Raw genomic sequence first — 20,601 nt, 5'->3', positions numbered from 1 at the left:
GCATTGCTGGTGTCCACCGGCGAGTGGCGTTGCATAACGAGTGCGGGTGAAGGAGAAATGTTTTTTTTTTGTGGGTGAAGGAGAAATGTTGAAGTGATCTAAATTGAAAGGGATATTTAAAAGTCTTGATCTTAATAAAATTAATAAAAAATAGCTTTACAATGGAGTACACATAATGCATTTGAAAGCTTTTGATTTATTCATTAATTGTCAAAACAGTCCAAAGAACATCAAAACTAATATAAATTACATTTATATTCGCAAACCATCTAGTTGGGTGTTTGATTCTGACCTCAATAAATTGCTCAAAATAACCAAGAAGTTGGCAAGAATTTGTTTAGTCGAAGTTCAGAATAAAATCACAAACGAACAAGGGAGAAGGCCCATTCTGCTCCGGCCCACCGACACGAAACCCTAGCAAATGGAGTACAGTGAGACCAAACTCATTTTGTTTTTATTGCCATCTCAGTTTTATCTCAGTTCTCACTCACTGGTCGGAAGGAAGGACACACACCTGCTCCCCCCCAAGGGAAAACCCACACCTTTCTCCTCTCCCGCCGCCGCCGCCGTCGCCGGGCGCCATGTCGACGGCCGACATCGCCTGCCTCGAGCACGTCACGGACTGCTGCCTCCCGCCCTCCCCGGTCTCCCCCGCCGCCCACCTCTCCGCCGCCACCTCCTCCTCCGACGGCGAGGACCGCATCAGCGCGCTCTCCGACACCCTCCTGCGCAACGTCGTCTCCCGCCTCCCCGTCAAGGACGCCGCCCGCACCGGCGCGCTCTCGCACCGCTGGCGCGGGCTCTGGCGCGCCACCCCGCTGGCCCTCGACGACGCGCACCTCCTCCCGTCCCCCGCCCCCGCCGCCGCGTTGGTGTCCCGCGTCCTCGCCTCCCACCCCGGCCCCTTCCGCGCCGTCCGCATCGCCGAGATCCGCGTCGACGAGTCCAACGAGGAGGCCCTCCTCCCGGAGTGGCTCCGCCACCTCGCCGACAAGGGCGTGGAGGACCTCACCCTCGTCAACCGCCCCTACTCCTTCGACGTGCCCGTGCAGCTGCCCGCGACCCTCCTCCGCTGCGGCACCTCGCTCCGCCGCCTCTACCTCGGCGTCTGGCTCTTCCCCTTCACCACCGGCCTCCCGCGCGGCCCCGGCGTCTTCCCCCACCTCCAGGAGCTCGGCCTCTGCCACGGCATCACGGAGGAGAGCGACCTCGACTACGTGCTCGCCTGTAGCCCCAAGCTGGAGACCCTGGCGCTCATCTCCAACTACGGCTACCCCGACCGCGTCCGCATCGGCAGCCGCAGCCTCCGCTGCGTGCTTGTCTGGCATTCCTTGGCCGACGAGGTCGCTGCCGTGTCCGCCCCAAATCTGCAGCGCATCATTATCTACTGTACGCACCCCAGTGAGGATGACGGGGTCACCAAGGTCAGGATCGGCCATGCTCCCCAGCTCGCCGTGCTCGGCTACTTGGACACGGCCACCCACGAGCTTGAGATCGGCAACACCATCATCAAGGTAGTCCAATTCTCACAAATCTATCAGTTTTATCAGGTTTGATTTGCATCGAATTGTAGCATCAATTGATCGATGTTGCGACTATGTGCAGGCTGGGGTGACAAACCCAAATACAGTGGTTCCAAGTGTGAAGGTGTTGGCTCTGAAGGTCCGTTTCAGAGTGCCCAAAGAAGTCAGAACTTTGCTGTGTTTCTTGAGATGCTTCCCTGGAGTAGAGACCTTACACATCATGGCTGTGAGTTTTACCCTCTGGCTCTCTCACTCTCTCTGCATTCAAAATTTCCAATTTTTACTGCTTGCATTCCATCGTTGGCTCGCTGAATTGTGTGCTTTGATTTTGCAGTCCGACAACGACACCGACCACTACGATGACCCGGGTGAAGTCAAGCCCAGCGACATGCTCAAGTCCACATTCTGGCAGGGGGTCGGTCCGATCAAATGCGTCAAGTCGCGCGTCCAGAAGCTGGTGTTCGACCAGTTCACCGGGGGCACCAACCAGGTTGAGTTCCTGAAGCTGGTTCTTGGGAGAGCTGTGCTGCTGCAGAAGGTGATTGTCTTGCTGGCCGGTGCGGATTCTATCTCGATTCGCGAGGCCACGAACAAGCTGCAGCCGTTGGCTTCCAAGAAAATGTGGGCGACTAAGGTCTGGGGCAGAACTTCCTTGGAGGTCCGTGGACGTGCGGCAGGCCAGGTTTGGAGGTACGACGAAGCGTCTGATCTTTCTGTCGGTGACCCGTTTATCTCTTAAGCCGGCATCGATGGAGCGTTTTCATTAGCTGCTAGAGCATTTTATCGTTTGAATGGCGCATTTCCTTGTGAAAGGGAACTGATGTAGCATTAGCTAGCAGCTCTTTTTGGAGCGTTGGAGATTTGGGGTTCAGCAACAGAAGGTTGTGGGTTTAGCAACACCGATGAACTGAGACTTCTCGTGACTTGGATATGTAAAATGTAGTACTAGTTATCTGCACCTGCATGTAATGTGACATCCCTAGCTCTACTGTTACTTTTATTTCTCCAATCGATGAGATTTTCATGGCTGCGGCTGTGGCTTACTTATATTCGTATCTGCACTCAATGTGATTTTCATGGTCTGACTTAACTGTACATGTTACACCTCTGTTTGCTTCTAGTTTTTTTTAGCTCATTTTTGAGTCATGCCACTGCCGGGATTCATCTCTTAGTCTTTTGTACGCCGGGCTCTGGGTTTGTTCATCACAATCCGCGTGGTGGAAAATGTTGATGTGAATCTTAAACCTGACGTATCCTGGGTTGCTGATAGTGAGGAATTTGTTTAGCTTAGCCGTTTAAGTAGAGGATAGTGTACTAGTGATCTTCCTAAGTTTGACTGCTCCAGTTTGAGTGCTCTCCATAATGTCTAATTCTAGAGCAAGGCTATGTTAGCCATTAAATTAGGTCTTTTGTTGTGGATGCTAGCCTTTTTTAAATGGAAAATCAAGATAATGCCACACCTGTTTCTCCAAATCTTGATTTGAAAGACACAGCTTCTTCCATGGTTCCACCACCAGTCTGAGCTGTTCAACAGCAATGCGTGTGTGTGTGTGTGTGAGTTGATTGTACTGGCTCCCCACAAAGACGCTGGTACTCCTGAAATAATGGTTTGATTGGAATCTCTCTATATATCTTTTTGTTTCTGCTTCTTCTGGAGCTTAACTAGAAATAACTGATGCCTGCTCAGCATGGAAGTCGTTGCGGTGAGAAATTGAGAACTGAGAGCATTTCAGGAGTACGAGCGTAGGCATCGGTTATTTTGCAGCATTTCTGTGCCTCCGGAGTTCATTCTGCAGCACTTCTGTTGTTTGTTCTTGTCCTGGGTATACAGGGGGTTATCTGTTCGAGTTGCCACGGCGCCTATCCTTTTTCCCTGAATAAGAATCACACGTTGCTGTGATACTTGTTCTTCTTGGCTCTGCCTGAGTTAGAACCATGAGCTGCCGCTGTTCTTTTTCCATCTCTGTTAAACTCTTTCAATACCTTCATTCATTCAATTGATTTGTTGCATGCTCCTGGCTCCGTATGATCTACAGGCATTAAGGTGTCTGTTATCGCGATACTGTACCCGAAAAATGTGGCGCCTGGAAACTGTACGACATTGCCTTGAGTTTATATATATATCCACAGTTGAGTAAACTGAACTTACATGATTCTGTTCAAGTCTGACCGGTCCCTGATTTCTGCTGCACCGGCCATGGCACCCTTGCCTCTATCAACTACGGCGGCGGACTGAGAGTTGCCGGCCGCGATCACTTGAACGGTTGGCCGATTCGTTTTTTGATTTTGATGAGGAGGAAGGTTGCATTCAGGGCATAGGGACGAGATCGTACGGCTGATGTGAGCCTCATCCTACGGTCCACCGGCGCCTAACACGCGCCCCCTGTCCTAAAGGCCCAAATATACCCCACGACGCAATCCAGGCAAACCTCAATCGCCTCCGCTGCCTCGCTCAAAACCTCGTCGCATCGTCATCTCCCCGAATCTGATCACCCGGAAACGGCTCGACTACCCTGAGACGCGTTTACGATCCAGTTTTGTTTGCCCCCATGCAAAATTCAGGCGAGGCGCCCATCTGCGCTGCAGGGAACGCTCTACTTCCGATGATGAGTTTGGACGAGAGGTTCACTATAATCAATCAGGAGCATCGGGCTGGAGAGCAGCGACGAGGACGAGCTCAGTATCCTTGTGGAGAGGAGAGGAAGGCCGCACCTGTCTGCTACAGTGCTACGTCTGGTGCGACCCCTCCCCATGGGTACACATCGGCCAGGGGATCATGCTGGTGTTCAACGTCAACAAGCTCATCAAAGCCGGTTGCAGGGTCGAGATCCTGATGGCAGATTGGTTCGCCCATATACTCGGCAAATCCGAAGACCTAAGCAAGATCCAGGCCATCGGACGCTGCATGATCGATATATGGAAGGCGGCAGGTCTGGACCTCAACGGGGTGGAGTTCGTGTGGCTGTCGGACGAAATAAACTGCCCGGACTCCGACGAAACAACAGTTTGGGGAGGACGGTAAGGTGTTGTGGCATCGCGGAACCGTCCGTGGAGTACCGAGAGCTCATCAAGCCGCATGAACGGGGCGATGTGGTGGGCGCGAGGGTCGTCTACACCTGCATGCAGTGTGCTACCGTGCTATTCCAGAAGGCGGACGTATGGCTGCTGTCCATGGATCATGAGGATGTCGGCACGCTGACCAGAGAATACTGCAGAGACATGAAGGGTGAAGAGCATGGGCCTATTATTCTGTCCCATAGTAAGCTCCCCAATTTGATATTAGACCATGAACATGCTAGGATACAAGATCCAATGTTCGCCATCTTCATGGAAGACGAGGAGCGAGATGTACCTGTGAAGATAACGAACACTCACTATCCTGCGAAAGTTGCAGAAGGCAACCCGTGCCTGGAGTACATCAAACATATTGTGCTTCCATGGTTTGGATGCTTTGAGGTGCCCGGCAAGGAAGAGAACGGTGATGGCATTAGCAGGATGTTTCACAAGATGGAGGAGCTTATCGCTGATTAGGGCATCTCCAGCCGTTCGGCCCCCCAGGGCGCCTAAATAGAGCGGCCTGGGGGCGTGCCGGCGCTAATTCGGCCGGCCCCAGAATCCGGAAAATTTAAACTTGGTCGTTCCCACTCTCAAAAGACGTTACAAATCTGGCGATCGGGCGTAGTCTGGTGTTACAAAAAACAAGCACGCCGCAAGTTCGCGTGCGCAATGATTCACTCGGCGGGGTCGGCTCCAGGCGTTGGCGGAGTCGGCGTGCGCGGGCTCGGCGGTGTCGGAGCTGCTTCGGTGCTGGACTGTGTCGGCGCGGCTTCGGCGCTGCTGGGCGGCGATGTAGAGGCGTCGTTCGGGCTTGGCGTCCGTGTGGTCGTGGGCGCGGGAGCTTGACGCGTAGGTGGCGGGCGGCGAGTAGTTGTATGGAGGGTACTACACGCCGACGAAGGCGGACGAGGGTGTGCGCGTCGCAGGGTGGCCATGGAGGAAGGTCACGTTTGGGTTGAAGCCACCGTGCGCGTCGCCGTCGGCGTAGCCGGGCAACGACGAACCCCATGGAGATCTGACGCCTTGCTGTCCCCAGGACGCATACTGGGCGTGGCTGACGACGGGTGGATTCACCATCCTCGCCTGGTCGACAGATGAGGAAGACGCCGCCGCGCGCGCCGCGTTGTCGCGGGCCTTCTTGGCAATGGCCCTGCCCGCCGGTCGGCGGTGACTGCGTCGCGCCGCTGAACTTTCACCCTCCACTCGGCGTTCGACAGGCCTGGTGGCTTCGATGGCGGCGCCCTCGGCTTCCTCTGCTTCGGCTGGGTCACGGTGCCATTCGCGGTTGCCGCCGCGCGCGGCATGGCGTACTTCTTCGGCGGCATGGTGGCGACTGGAAGACGAGCGGGAGGGGGTTTGGCGGGAGAAAGGGAGGGAATGGCGGGAGGAAGACGAGCGAGCGGGAGAGATGCGAGGGAAAAGCGTCAAGAAATGGCGGGAAAAGGCCCTCGGATCGCCGCCAGGGCGGATCACGCGTCTTTTTCGCTTGTGCCGGCTCCCCAAGCGCCCCCCAGGGTGCCGGGTTCGGCCTGGGTCCGCCGGCATCAGTTTTGGCCCGAGCCGGTGAAAAACGAGCTTCTGAGGGCGTGACTGGGCCATTTTTTTGACGCCGGCGCGGCAAAATCCCCATGAAAGAACTTGTTGGGAGCGCGGCTGGAGATGCCCTTATGAAAGCGGCGCTCTGCATCCCGCCGAGGTGAAGCTGGCTCTTACAAAGGCGCTGAACAGGATGATGAATATTGTGTGTGGCCACTTCACCGACAACAGTAAAGCCAAAGATCTTAAGAAAGCTATGAAGGTGTAGGACGTTAATCAATGACCGTTGTATGCATAACGTTGGAGTCTTCAGGGATCCGGTCTAGTTTAACTTATGCCTTTAAGGATCACAATATGTTTGAGCAAATCTGTATTTAGTTATTTATTTGCAAAATACTAGCAGCAATGTGTCCCATTTGTGAATAGTTGATACATGGTATGAAACAAATTTCTTAAAAAAAAAGGGTTGAGGAGCTTAACATTTTGATGTTGTGCTGCGTGAAGATACAGAGGTCTAACATTCAGTTCGTGTGCATAGGCTGCTGTTCTCTTAGACAGGTTGTTGATTTCCCACATGAACAAGATCAGGCAGGAGGTTGAGGGCATAGTAGCAAAAGGTGAAATAGTTCTTCCATCCATGTGTCATCTAGGACTGACAATATTGATATCCTTTTAGATCTTTCAAAAAAAATATTAATATACTTTTACAGCCCACGCGAGGAGGATATCCCAACAAAACCCGACAGGGGTGCGCACATTAGCTTCTTTATTTTGTTCCACAAAGGTGCCCAACCAGTACAAGTGTTCTAGAATGGTTCCTTCATCCGCATCGATCAATCACCTAACCACAAGATTAAGACGGAACATGTTTTACAGAAACAAGAAGGTCGTACAAAATGATCGAAGGGCACAGAAATATCAACCAAAATGGTGTACTCCCTTCGTTCCTAAATATAAGACATTTTAAAGATTCCACTATGAACTATATACGGATGTATATAGACATACTTTAGAATGTAGATTCACTCATTTTGCTCTATATGTAGTCTATAATGAAATCCTTAAAAGGTCTTATATTTAGGAATGAAGGAAGTATGTAAACAATTCCATTTTCTGGTTAAACAAAATTGGAACGTGCAACAATTCCAACGCGGACGATACTCCTTTCCATTAATTTATTAACAAAAATATTCAGTACAAGTTAAAGTAACCACTGATCAAACAGAAAAAGGGGCGGGTAAGGGGAAGCGAGTTGGGGCATGAATGGGAAACCCGCTGTAGATGCTTAGTATAGAGACGTCTACCACGGGGCAAAAACCCACTAACACCACACACACGACATGATCAGATTCACAAGGTCCATGGGACAAAGGGGGCCTTACGAAACTGCACCTCACCAGGCATCAGACCTATGTGAAGAAACCTACAGCCAAAATACGAAATAGCAATTAAAACCTCCAGAACATGACAGCAACAGAACAATCACACGTGATGCACACCGACCGCATCCACGACCAGAAGATTGCCAGGCGATGCCGAGCGATCTACCAACGAAGAAGCCAATAAAAAGTGCAAAAATGAAGGACGGATGAGCTAACATCGGCCGAGGCACACATTCAGCCCGGTTGGTATGTGCGCCGCTTCTCAACCGGTGGGTGGGCAACCACCGTGTGGGCTGTGTGTACCACACGATGACCCTGGCCCTCCCCCAAGCCGCCGCCTATACAAATGCCGGCACAGCTTGATGATGGGCTCGCCGGAGAAGGCCTCGCCGCCCAACACCCGCGCCGAGCTCGACGCGAGGAGGATCAGCACCGTCACGACCATCAAGATCGCCGCTGAAACAAACTTCGGTCTCATCGTCGAACTAATGTGCTTTGCAATTCAGCAATAGCGTTGTTTGTGATAGAGATGCACATAGAGAGGTAGAGAAGTTCACGATGCATGGAGTTTCACGACCGTCGACGGCGTTCTCGCGAATGTTTAAAAAGGGAGAGATTGGCTGCTGCGTTTGTTTGAATGCCAGCCGCAACGCGCGCTTGTTGCTGCATGTATACGTAGGCCGCACGCTTGCTACATGTGTGGCTGGGAAGAGTTCTGCGCGTAAGGGCCGTACATTCTGTCATGCATGATGAATCACTCCATCCAACGGCCGTGTGAGTATAGACGAGGGTCGACCGGCAAGACGTACCGCAAGCTGGAATACGTGCGCGGTACGGTATGTATGCACTCTCAGAGGACGTAATATATACACGAATGCACCGTAGACAGTTACAAACGCATGCAGTTGCTTGATACCCACGTTTTCCATGTTTCCTTCTCTGACTCCGAACTCAACCGCTAGCTATGCTACATACCCCGCAACATAACAAAACCAGACGTACGTACAACTGTTAATTGGTTTCTAGCGTTTTTCTTATATATAGACACCAAAATTTGAGTCAAATATTGTATACCACCATGCATTCAGATTGTGGACATTTTCTCAGGTCCTCCTTTTGCATTTGGCTTGTATATGTGCTAATTAGATGCCCGTGCGTTGCCACGGGACATAAACATTTATAAAGGCAATAAGCGGTCAAATTACAACAACTGTAAGTGTCAATGTATCTCCGGCTACACGCATCGTGTGCCATCTCCTCTTAAACTCTGCTCTCAGTTAGGTATTGAGGTAGGAGGCCAACAATATGGTCATGTACTAAGAACTTCACATTAACATGGATAATGAAGGGTTAGCCAATTATATGGATAATGAAGAGTTAGAGAGTGTTTGTTTCCAGGGACTTATTGGTCTAGGGACTTAAATAAGTCTCTATAAGTCTCATCTAAACCAAACATGAGGGACTTATAGGGACTTAAAGTGGGCATTTGGGACTTATGAAATAAGGCTCTCAAGGAGAGACTTATAGGGACTTATAGTTGTAATATGGTCTTATAGAGACTTATAAGTCCCCGAAACCAAACATGTAGGGACTTTTTAGGGACTTGGAACTTATAAGTTGGGACTAAAAAAAGTCTTAGGACTTATGAACCAAACAGGGACTTAGACATCCGGCGGCAACATCTGCTACTACACGGTTGGTAGCAGTGGCCAAGATAAATTAAAGATGGAAATCATGCTCGGGTTCTTCCCATGATTGTTACTCAAACCATGAAACTTTACTTCTTAATGCACTCCTCCCGAGCGTAAAAAAAGAGAACTTCGTTATTTACTTTAGTTTTTCTATTTGCATCATGTACATCAAATACAAGAAAATACCATGCAACATATAACAAGTAACCATGCAGCCATTCATTAGTTCACCAGAAGAATGTCTAATAGAGATTAAGCTTAGTGACATGCAACAAAGATCACGCAACAAGATGAGTCAGTGATACACAAACTATTTATCTGAAATATGGCTTTATTTCAACATTATAAAAAGGGAATCACAACATTACATCCGGCTGCCTACAACTAACAAATAAACAAAATAAAAAATTGCATTGAAACTCCACAACTTACATACAAGTTCATTTCAAAAAGAGTTGCTTTCCTCTCTGACAAAACTATCTGTTAACACAAGCAGGACCAAGTGTCGTCATATATACAAGAGTGCCCTTGTTTCTGGTTTCCTACAAATTTCAAAAGAAGGGATGAATTTTACCATGCCCCCCACACTCTGAACCTCTAATCAGAACATCAACCATAGCCGTTCTCTGGCTGCCTTCCCACGCTCAACTCTGCGAGCTTGCCTGACCATTTCTCTAGTGCATCTTTGTAGTCATACTAACCATGCCGCTGAATGGAGTGTAGTAGGGCAAGGACATCATGTCAAACTCCGATGCGACCTTGGTGTCCTTGAAATAATGATGTGTGCCCTGCAGGTGCTCCTGCTTGTTAGAGCCATCTGACTTCCGGTCCCTTGCCACTATTCTTGAATGTGTCGATCGGTGACACTTTCACTCTTGATTGGTGTCGCTGACGTAGTCACTCTGTCTGTCTAGCTGCGAGAGTAGCAAAGGTGAAATATGTTAGACATTTAATTAATCTGCAGATCGAAAAAATTATATTCTAGATTATTACGTGCAATCAGCAGATTACATGTGCCACATACATGTCAAGGTATGAAAGAAAACTCACCTTAAATATAACTGAAGTGTTGGATGCTGTGTTTTATGATTTGACATCATACAGACATTATCCTGCAGATGGGCAAAAATCTTAAGCCATTTCAATAAATAAAGGCCTACAGTTCTCAAATGCATGGTATATATCAATGTGCCAACGCATTGCAACGAAACAATATAGATGATTTGATCAGGGTGGCTATATTTGATCAAAACAAATCTTGAACACAACCTATATATGGCCTCAACCGCGTGTCATGACGAAGACTTGACATCTTCTCCAGCAACCATTGGCGCTCTCTCCCTTGCCACCATGCTTCTCGCTCTTGATTGCTTCATGGCTCGCCATCCAGTTTATTGTCAATCGATTAAGAGTCCATGATAGGAATTTATCTCTGCACCATCCATCGACATTACACAATCCGGGTCCATTCATCTCTCACAAAATCCAAAAAGGAACACAATCAAACATGAATCTATGCCTTCCCATAGGCACGTCTCAGGATTGCGCCCGTGAGCACAAGCAGCATACCGAACACCTCATGGAGGCATTATAATACGATGGCAACTAACAAATAGATTAACAAATGAGCAAAGGAAAAGTAGCAGATGCTTCACCCATGTTAAATCGGTGGGCAGCCCTTAGGCTCTACGTGGTAGATCACATGGCCTTATGGATAGTCAATAGGAAGTCATATCAACAAAAAATATGGTGCTCAGTGCATCATCAAAATGCATTTTTCTTCTTCTGAAAATCAAATACTTATGGCGTAACAAGACTATTGTGTTCAAGACATTAGCATCATCTGGATGACGTTCACACAACCAGTAGGGCAGTACCCGCCATATATATTAAATAGAAAAGTTGTGGGCAAGCAAATGGAATAAAATGATGTCATCCATATGTAACAAGTTTGGACAGGTACATTACCAAATCAGTCATCTATGCAGAGTTGCATAGTAATGTTATTGCTATGCCTACCTGACCTGCTCCCCCCCCCCCCCCCCCCCCCCCCAAAAAAAATGGGATAGGAATAGCTAGCTAGAGAATGGAGTGAAAACTTTGTCAATCTAGCAAGCTTGAACTTCTTTTAACGCTTTCAGCAACCTAACGTTACTCCTCTAAGGAAGATTTGATACAAATATTCTATTCAAGCATGAAGTTAAACTTCGTCAAACTTCAAAAACTTGCTATGTGTTTTCTTGCTTTCAGCAACTTTACCTTAGTCCTCCGAGGTTCACAATAGTCTGGAACTAAGGAATTGCATAGGCCTTATATGAGCTATAAAGGAAGAGACAAGAATATTTTCTGAGGATTCCGTTTCATCGAGTCAAAGAAGAAATTACGAATCACCTAAAAAATTGTTCTTCCATCTCTACCTCCATGAATCCATTGCCTTACGCAATGCCCATGATTCAACCTGCAAATAAAAGAACAAAGGTGAGCATTCACAGAAGTGGATGAACATATATAGGTGATGTGACGTGAGACCAATGGTTCTTGTAGAAGAGTCTGTCTGGCGCATCAGCAACAATATCGGATCACGAGGAAGCAGAGGACCATAGCGAGTCTTTGTGATGGATAGAACGCACCTAGGCTGGCCCTGGAGTAGAGGAGGGCGTGGACGAGTTTATTGTCGTGGAGGGGAGACTCCGCGCCGTCGATGCGCCCAACCTAGATCGTGCCGTGGTCCCGTCGCCTCACCTCACCTCCGTTGCGTCGTAGTCGCCTCGCCGCTGCCGCCGTCCTCATGCCTCGCACCGCATGGACTGGGGGAGAGGACGCCGGTGAGGTCGAATCTCGAGGGAGAGGGAGGCGCACCTCGCCGCCGCCGCCGCCGCCGCCGCCCACATGCCTCGCCTGGATTTGGGGACAGGAGGGCAGGCCGCTGGGGAGGTCGAGGGAGAGGGAGATGCTGGCCAGCGGCGTTGGGAAAACCAATTTGCATTGGGGAGGCGGAGCACGCGCGCTGGATATGGAGTTGCCTGCGGGGAGAACGACTGGTTTTGCTTTTGCCCAGGTCAAGCGGCAGTTGGGGATCGCGGCACGGGAACGTGTGTGCGTGGGTTGTAGTTTTTTTTTGGCTTTTGACGAAGGAGTCGTGCGGGTTTTTTTTGGCTTTTGACTTTTTTTAACACCAACTTATACTCCCTCCGTCCGGAAAAAGTTGTCTCCGCCGAAGTTTTACGAAAAACCCCTCCCCTTTCTTCCGACAAGCCACGCAGCCCATCGCGCCTGCTCCGTCGCCTCGCCACGCGCCGGCGGCCTGCTCCGCTGCCTTGCCGCCTACTCTGCCGCCTCTCCGCCTGCTCCGTCGCCTCGCCACGCGCCGGCCGCCTCATCCCCCTCGTCTCGCCGCTTCTCTTCCTTCGCACCAGGAGATCCAGAGGGAAGGATCCCCTTTTCTGCAAGGCCCGCGACTTCCCGGCTCCGGCGGCGGTGCTCATGTCCTGGAGGGAGTTGGGGCTTGATCTGGAGGCATGGAAGATCCTCGAGCTCCTCGTCCTCGAGCTCCTCATCCACCAGTTCCTCCTCCAGACCCCGAGCGGCTGCTGCAGAATTCGACGGCGTGGGGAAGACGACCACGGCATGGGGAAGATGAAGACTTGCTCCAGCCACATGCCACTGCCCCGTGCTCGTCTTGCCGCTGCCATTTCCCTCCTCGAGCTGGCGGACTGATGATGGAGGACCCGCCCTCTTCGCTGCACCGGCGCCGTTGCTGCCGCATCTGCTCTGCTCCTGCTGCCCGCTCGCCCACGGTAGCGCAGGTCCGTCTTCTAGCTGCTGATTTCTGTCTAGTGAAGCAAGCAGCTGAGCTGGTTTTGTTCTTGTCCTCTTGGACTGTGCAGCGATTGGAGGAGGACTTGGTGCAGAGGAATGGAGTACGAGTACGGATGCTGCTTCCGTTAATCTCAGGTGAGCTTGCTAGACGAGTACAGATGCGCCCTTGATGATTTTAAAACTACTGTTAGCCATGGAATTCCAGAGAGCAACCACACATTGAAACAACATTGGGCATACAGTATGCTTTGATCTCCAATGTTCAACTACTGTTAGCTTGAGATGAACATACAGTATGCTTGAGATGAACATACAGTATGCTTGACTGTATAACTGCAAATTTGCATGAACATATGCTTGAGACGAACATGCCACTGTCCAGTAAGATAAGATAAAACCATGACAGTTTTGACTAGGAAGCATGACAATCTCAAACTAATTGAGTAAAAATTCAGTAAACTTGTGTGTCTAGGAATCAAAACCTGAACATCAACTTGACAGATCAAAAGTTCAAAACCTGACAGATCAAAACTAATTGAGTAAAAATTCAGTAAACTTGATAGATCAAAACCTGACAGAAATTGACAGGTTTTGGAAGAAAATGACAGGTTCTGAACATCAACTTGACTGAACAAAGATCTTGACTGAATAATACAGTTAATTCTGATTGTTAACATCAGAATAAGACAGTTAACAGCAGAGTAATGGAGTGAGAAATCTTACTGTAAATTCAGTTACTGTAGTTACCGAAACTTCAAAAGTTAACTGAAATTTTCGTCGACTTGGATTCAGCTACTGCACATGATCACTATTGAACATGATCATATTCTGATTGTACTTGTGTTCAAAAGTTGACTGATATTTTTGTGAAGTTTTAAACAAAATGATTACTATTGCATCTAGGAATCATTGTTCTGCTGCTATATGTAGTGGTGCTGCTATATGACCATGCTGGAATATGCATTTACATAGACTGACTGATGGCTCAACATATTCTTGACTTTGTTACATATCTTACTGATTCTTCTTGACAGTGTAAATTCAGACAACTGTTACATATCTTACTGATTCTTCTTGACAGTGTAAATTCAGACAACAACAGTAACAGTTAACTGAACTTCTTTGGAGTGCATTTATCACTCCAGAAAACTTTCAACAAAACATTCTTGCTCAAAGTTAATTGTGATCCTTTCCCCTGTAGTTGGGCTAGTTACAGGTTACACATAGGCCTGTCATCCAGTTGGAGTTGAGTTGCTAGATGCAAAATAGACTTTCGACGGCTCTGATTTATGTTAGCCAAATGAGGTACTGTTAATTTTGGATTCACCCAAGGATGGTACTAGCATGGTTTTGCATCAGAGCATCTGAATAATTACAAGAGTTACACTGCATGATTTTGCATCGGAGCAAATGATTTTGCATCATTCTGAAATTCAATTTGAATCAGAGCATCAGAATGATTTTGCATCAGAGCTTCAGACTAAGTGTTCAGAATTTTCCAGCAAACTTTACTCAATTTGAATTTCAATTTCACTTTCAAGTTCAGTACATATCTCTGCATTGTCTGTTTGTACACTTAGCTACACTCAATGCTTAAGCTACAGTCTCTACATTTATCTGTTTGTACACTGAATCAAATTAGATATTCTCTGCATTTGTCTGTTTGTACACTGAATCAAGTTACCATCAAATTTCTCTTACTCCATCAAATTACTCTTGGCTGTAGCTCTCAGACAAAATTAAGCGAATCAGAATTACTCTTGCAAATAAACTTCTCAGACAAGATTAAGCGAATCAGGTCAAGTAATGCTCTAACAGTTTGCATCAGGTTGTGCTTCTTCCTGGGTGTACACTGATTATTCCTGATCCACTCAATTCAGTGCTCAAATGATCTGAGTTTAACAAGCATCAATTGAACACACCGCTCAATTTCCTCATCCATTGCTCAATTTCACTTGAATGATACACTTTGCAGCAAAGGCAGCAAAGGAGGCGGGAGGAAGTCATGGAGTAGTACCAGCAGAGGCAGAAGAGGAGGCGGGAAGAAGTCGAGGCCAATCGATTAGAAGCAGAGGCAGCAACAGAGGTGGGAGGCGGCACTCGTCCTGCGAGCAGGTGGGTGGCGGCGGCCAGAGGAAGCGCACCGGCCAGAGCAAGCGCACCAGCGGGAGCTCGGGGCGCGACTCCTGTACGCCGTCTTTTCAACGGGTGGCGTCACCTGTGCCGCACGGAGGAGAGATGGAGGCCGGCGCCGGCATAGGAGATGGAAGCCGGCAGTGGGGGCTTCGGCGAGGCGGCGGAGGCCGTACACGTTATGCAGGGGTGATGCAGGTGAGCGGCGGCGACGCAGGTGGGCGGAGGCGACGCAGGTGCGGAGCCGGCGCAGGTGGGCGGCGACGCTAGCCCTGCGAGCTGGGCCGGCACTAGCGCGCGAGGCCTGACGGCGGCTCCGCTTGGGAAAGATTTCGACGGTGCCGACTGGGAAGAAGGAAGGTGGAGGCGGGGTGATTTGCACGAGAATTAAATCTCTGAGGGGGTTTTTTGCAAAAAAAAGTTGAACTACGGCTGGACAACTTTTTCCGGACGGAGGGAGTATTAATAAACCAACCACACCAGTACACTCATTCGATACAATATTCACCACACAGGGCGGTACATCATTTACAAGAATACCATCTAATCTATTATCAAAGCTATACTTAGCGATTAAATGAGCCACCATATTGGCCGTACGGCTAATCTTTGACAATTGAAGATTGTTGATCAACTTCGAGATACTCAACGCTTTCATCTTCAGGTCACGCATAGCAGACCTGTCATAGTCCCCTGATGCAAGAGACGCTACCACAAAAACGCAGTCAGTCTCTGAAATTATAGGATTATGAAGAGAAATACCTATGTAGAGACCGGCAATGCAAGCTCTAAGCTTCGCTTCCTCCACACTTTGACAGGCACCAATGAAATCCCACGACGAAACAATAACTTCCCCTTCCTCGTCCCTGACCACCACCCCCACACTGGCTTCTCTAATGGACTCCACGAAGCTAGCATCGACATTAATCTTGAACCAACCTGCAGGAGGCGGGGACCAGCCACTACTCGCACCCAGAGAATTAGGAACTTCGCTAATCCGGACCAACGGCCCTTTTCCTTTATTTTGAAAATCCACCGGCCTCGGAGAATGATATGCACCAAAGGACGCCCAATAACTGTCCACAAAGCAAGCAGAAGCTGAAACTGATTCCTTTCCTTTACCAAAGATCAAATCATTTCTCAAATGCCAGGTCCTCCAGAATAAGAATATAATTTGGTCTCGCAATACGGGGTTTAATTGACTCAGGAGAACAATAAACCAATCATACCCCGTATATCTGAAAACCTCCTCATCAGGTAGAGCCCAAATGTTCCTCATGGCCATGCGAAGCGCACGCGCCTTCGGGCACAAGACAAGCGCATGGAAGGTATTTTGATCCTCCATGCCACAAATAGAACACGTACTAACAGAGGCTTGATGATGCGCCACTCTATTAACCTGTACGGCCAAGCTATTGGAAGCAACCCTCCATGCAAAAATACGAATCTTCTGAGGAATGTTTGCCTTCCAAATAATATTCCAAATTTTCCTCTCCGTCCCTACCGCCTCAATGGATTGTCCCTCATCCTTTTTGTTATCCTTAAGGGTGAGCGCTAACTTGTACGCACTCCTAACTGAGAACAACCCTGACTTTTCATAATGCCAAGCAACAAAATCTGCCTCCCCATTTGATTGGATCCGCATCCTCAAAATCTCATCCGCATCATAAGGGTAAAATAAATGCCTAACCAGCTCCTCATCCCATCTCCTTTCACCACTCATGAACAATTCCTCAACCCATTTAACTCTAGTTCTATTCTTCTTTGCAGAGATTTTAAGTCCAGAAGCTCTAGGAAGCCAATTATCTCTCCAAATATGTATATTAGCCCCATCACACACTCTCCAAATAACTCCGGATTTAAGCAGCTCCAACCCATGCAGAATACCTTGCCATGTGAGAGAAGCCGACTGCGGAAAAGCTGTGTCTAAAATATGCCCCTGTGGATAATATTTTGCCTTGATCACTTTGGCACACAGAGATTCCGGATTTACCACCAGCCTCCATGCCTGCTTCGCTAAAAGAGCCTGGTTAAATAATCTGAGATCCCGAAAACCCATACCACCCTCCGCTTTAGGCTTTGTCATCTTATCCCAAGCCAACCAATGAGTCTTCCTTCTGTTTTCCTCATCCCCCCACCAGAAATTCCTTATAATCTGAGATAATTCCTCGCACAGAGACGCCGGGAATTTAAAAATACCCATAGCATACACCGGAAGAGCTTGCAGAACAGATTTAATCAACGTTTCTTTTGCCCCACAAGAAGCATATTTCTCTATCCAGTCAGTATTTTGAGAGCTTTGTCCTTAGTGGATTGAAATTTGCCCGCCTTCATTCGACCTTGAGGCACCGGTAAACCAAGATATTTGTCCTCAAATCCTTCGGCGGTAATGCACAAAATTACCATGACAGCCACTTGAACTTCCATACTACATTTTTTACCAAACATGATAGAGCATTTATCTGGGCTCAACAATTGGCCAGTCCCTTTCTCATATGTTGAAATAATATTTTAAATTGTCAACGCTTGATCAATGGCTCCCTTGAAAAATAAAAGACAGTCATCTGCAAATAATAGATGTGAAATACCCGGCGCTTGCCTGTTCACCTTGAATTCTAGCAGCGCTCCTCTATTACACGCATCCTGTAACAACACAGAGAGGGCCTCGGCCACGAACAAGAATAAATAAGGAGATAGAGGGTCTCCTTGCCTGATACCACATGAAGGCATAAATGACTCCAAGAGTTGTCCGTTGAAGCGAACAGAGAATTTCACCGAGGTAACACAGGCCATAATCCACTTTATCCATCCACTTGCAAACCCGAGCGCACTCAACATACACTTCAGAAAATTCCAATCCACTCTATCATAAGCCTTAGCTAGATCAAGTTTATACGCACAAAACTCACCCCGCCCATCCTTGAGAGTGTTTAAAGAGTGCATACATTCAAACGCAATAAGCGCATTATCAGATATCAATCTCCCAGGAATAAAAGCACTTTGTGTTGGCGAGATCATACCATCAAGGAGCGGCCTCAATCTGTTACTAGGCACTTTGAGATAATTTTATAAATGACATTGCAGAGGCTGATAGGCCGAAATTCTTTGATCGATTGGGGGTTCTTTACCTTTGGTATAAGGAAAATTACCGTATCATTAACACCTTCCGGCATCATACCTGTATGAAAGAACTTTTAAACTGCACAAATAATGTCCTCCTTCAACACTCCCCAATTGCGCTGAAAAAATCTTGCCGGAAAGCCATCAGGACCTGGAGCTTTAAGCGGCCCAATTTAAAAGAGAGCATCACTAACTTCCTGGTCCGTAAACGGTTTGCATAATTCACTATTCATGTCCTCACTGACAAGAGGTTTTACCAATGGAATAATCAAAGAGGGATCAACCATACCATCGCCAGTATACAACTTTTTAAAAAACAAATTAGTGATGCTATGAATTTCCGCCACATCCTCAGTAACCGTGCCATCATTCCTTTTCAGGCTAGATATAAAAATTTTCTTTGCTCTCCAAGTAGCCTTAGCTCTAAAGAATTTTGTATTCCGATCTCCCCATCTAATTTTATCAATCCGCGACCTCTGTTTCCATAACATTTCCTCTTTATAGAGCAACTCATCCATTTCCTTGAGAAGAGCCTTTTTCTCCATCACAGCGGCATGATCATTCCTGTTATAAAGCACCTTGAGTCTGCTCCTAGCCAACTCAAGCTTTCTAGGAAGATACCCAATATATTTTCGACTCCAATCATGCAATTTTCCTAGCATTCTCTTGAGCTTAGAAGCCACATCCTTCAAATCATCAATATACATACCTTCGTTCCAGCAAGATTTAATATGCTCTTCTAAAACCACCCCTTCCCTCTCCCAGTATGCCTCGTATTTAAGCTGTTTAACAATATTACCTTGCCGAGGCAACCCTGACAGTTGAATGAGCAGAGGGCAATGGTCAGATCTTGAGCTAATAATATGAGACACCCTGCACTCCGGAAATAGTGCCGACCATTGAGGACACGCAACAGCTCTGTCCAATCTTACTCTAACATTTTTGGAACCCTGTTGCTTGTTGTCATAAGTCCACGGCGTACCATGAAAACCCAAGTCAAAAAGATTACAATCAGAGAGCACACTCCTAAAATCAGCCATCAAAGAATTGGACCTTTTATTCCGAGAAAAATGCTCATTTTGCCACATCGCTTCATTGAAATCTCCAACCATGAACCAAGGACCAGAACCCATAGGCTTAATTCTCCGCAAAAGTTCCCACATGACGTACCTTTGACTAGCCTTAGGCTCTCCATAGATAAAGGTGCTTCTCCACTTTGCTCCATTAGCAGTACAGATAAACATATCAATGAAATGCTCCCCATATTTGTTCAACTGTATAGTATAAGAATCACCCCAGAACACCGCAAGACCACCACCTTTCCCTGGAGAGGAATAGGTAAAAACATTACTCATACCAAATTGATAACGCAAACGCTCAACATAATCTTTATTTTTCCTTGTCTCGGAGAGAAAGATAACATTGGGTTGGTGCATCTTAGAGATACACACTAGCTCCTGAACTGTGCGAGGTTGACCCAAACCCCGACAGTTCCAACTAAGTATTTTCATGGCTCCTGACGGGCGCTCACATCCGCGCCCGTCAGTTGACCGACAGCCCCATGGTCGGTAGCTTCCTTAGTGATCTCACCTACAGCTCTCCCCTCCCCTACAGATTCTCTTTTTTTTCCTTGATTCACTTCCTCTCCCCCATCTACTTCCTTAGTTACATGAGTGACTATACCATCTATCCCAACTACAGCCTCAACTCTCTCAACACACACTCTTTTACAAGCAGAAAAGTCCACACTCTCAGAACTAGCACTGTTCATGTTGATGATGAATTCCTGGCTGCCGTCGGGACCGCGTTTCTTGGGCATAATTGTGTTTTGGAGGATGTCGACGAAGGCAGTTTTTTGGTTGGGCAATTCACTCCCACTGTTAGGCGGAGTGGGCACCCCGAACATGGCATGCTTGACGCCGGCGTACTGCACCATAGCATGCTCCTCGCGCTCCTCCCTATGGACACGCTTCCAGCGTCCCCAAATGGTCTCCCTGCCCTTGGCATCGAGACTTGGCCGCATCCCACCGGAGCGTCGCACCGGGCCCTCATACATGCGGGATGGTGTGGTGGCATGTCCGAAGAGGCGGCACGCATCTCGGGGGCGTGGCCCCCCCTCACGGACGGCGATGACACGGTAGTAGACGTTCTGCGGTAACGATGCGGCGTGAATATTATTAAATACTCGGAGTGCGATAAAATCATGAGTTTTTTTGCACAACGTGGGCACATGTGCTATAGGAACGATGGTATTTTTTCATAATTTTTGGTGATGGAGAAGTATCAAAAAAAATCCCTCTACGCGGATTGCCCTTCGCGCGTCTACGGCTGTGGCCGGCG

At 48.1% G+C, this 20,601-nt stretch overlaps 2 protein-coding genes and 1 pseudogene across 2 annotated transcripts; all 3 read left to right on the top strand.

Moving 5' to 3' along the window:
* The first annotated feature begins 380 nt into the window (after positions 1-380).
* On the top strand, positions 381-2,570 carry LOC125513492 (F-box/LRR-repeat protein At3g26922). The gene is made up of 3 exons (XM_048678620.2): positions 381-1,514; positions 1,606-1,749; positions 1,858-2,570. Exons 1-3 carry the CDS (start codon positions 582-584, stop codon positions 2,260-2,262), a joined length of 1,482 nt encoding a protein of 493 aa, XP_048534577.1. The 5' UTR covers positions 381-581; the 3' UTR covers positions 2,263-2,570.
* A 1,559-nt stretch (positions 2,571-4,129) lies between these two features.
* LOC125513493 (tyrosine--tRNA ligase 1, cytoplasmic pseudogene) lies at positions 4,130-6,384 on the top strand (annotated as a pseudogene).
* A 6,030-nt stretch (positions 6,385-12,414) lies between these two features.
* On the top strand, positions 12,415-15,710 carry LOC147963918 (uncharacterized). The gene is made up of 3 exons (XM_087528186.1): positions 12,415-12,995; positions 13,077-13,143; positions 14,984-15,710. The coding sequence occupies exons 1-3, from the start codon at positions 12,708-12,710 to the stop codon at positions 15,409-15,411; spliced, it is 783 nt and encodes a 260-aa protein (XP_087384312.1). The 5' UTR covers positions 12,415-12,707; the 3' UTR covers positions 15,412-15,710.
* The last annotated feature ends 4,891 nt before the right edge of the window (positions 15,711-20,601 follow it).

Source organism: Triticum urartu, chromosome 6A (genome assembly GCF_056163025.1).
Source record: "Triticum urartu cultivar PI428250 chromosome 6A, HENAU_Tu73, whole genome shotgun sequence".
In the NCBI taxonomy this organism is placed as follows: Eukaryota; Viridiplantae; Streptophyta; class Magnoliopsida; order Poales; family Poaceae; genus Triticum; species Triticum urartu.
The sequence above is the reverse complement of the archived record's forward strand: the minus strand, read 5'-3'. Positions and strand labels throughout refer to the sequence as shown.

What these genes read in the sequence shown, in the direction of transcription:
- LOC125513492 (XM_048678620.2), top strand. Translation starts at nt 582, where the DNA reads ATGTCGACGGCCGACATCGCCTGCCTCGAGCACGTCACGGACTGCTGC. An exon ending in TCGGCAACACCATCATCAAG is followed by an intron (nt 1,515 to 1,605) that starts GTAGTCCAATTC and finishes GACTATGTGCAG; the next exon opens with GCTGGGGTGACAAACCCAAA. An exon ending in AGACCTTACACATCATGGCT is followed by an intron (nt 1,750 to 1,857) that starts GTGAGTTTTACC and finishes TTGATTTTGCAG; the next exon opens with TCCGACAACGACACCGACCA.
- LOC147963918 (XM_087528186.1), top strand. Translation starts at nt 12,708, where the DNA reads ATGGAAGATCCTCGAGCTCCTCGTCCTCGAGCTCCTCATCCACCAGTT. An exon ending in GCTCGCCCACGGTAGCGCAG is followed by an intron (nt 12,996 to 13,076) that starts GTCCGTCTTCTA and finishes TGGACTGTGCAG; the next exon opens with CGATTGGAGGAGGACTTGGT. An exon ending in GCTGCTTCCGTTAATCTCAG is followed by an intron (nt 13,144 to 14,983) that starts GTGAGCTTGCTA and finishes TACACTTTGCAG; the next exon opens with CAAAGGCAGCAAAGGAGGCG.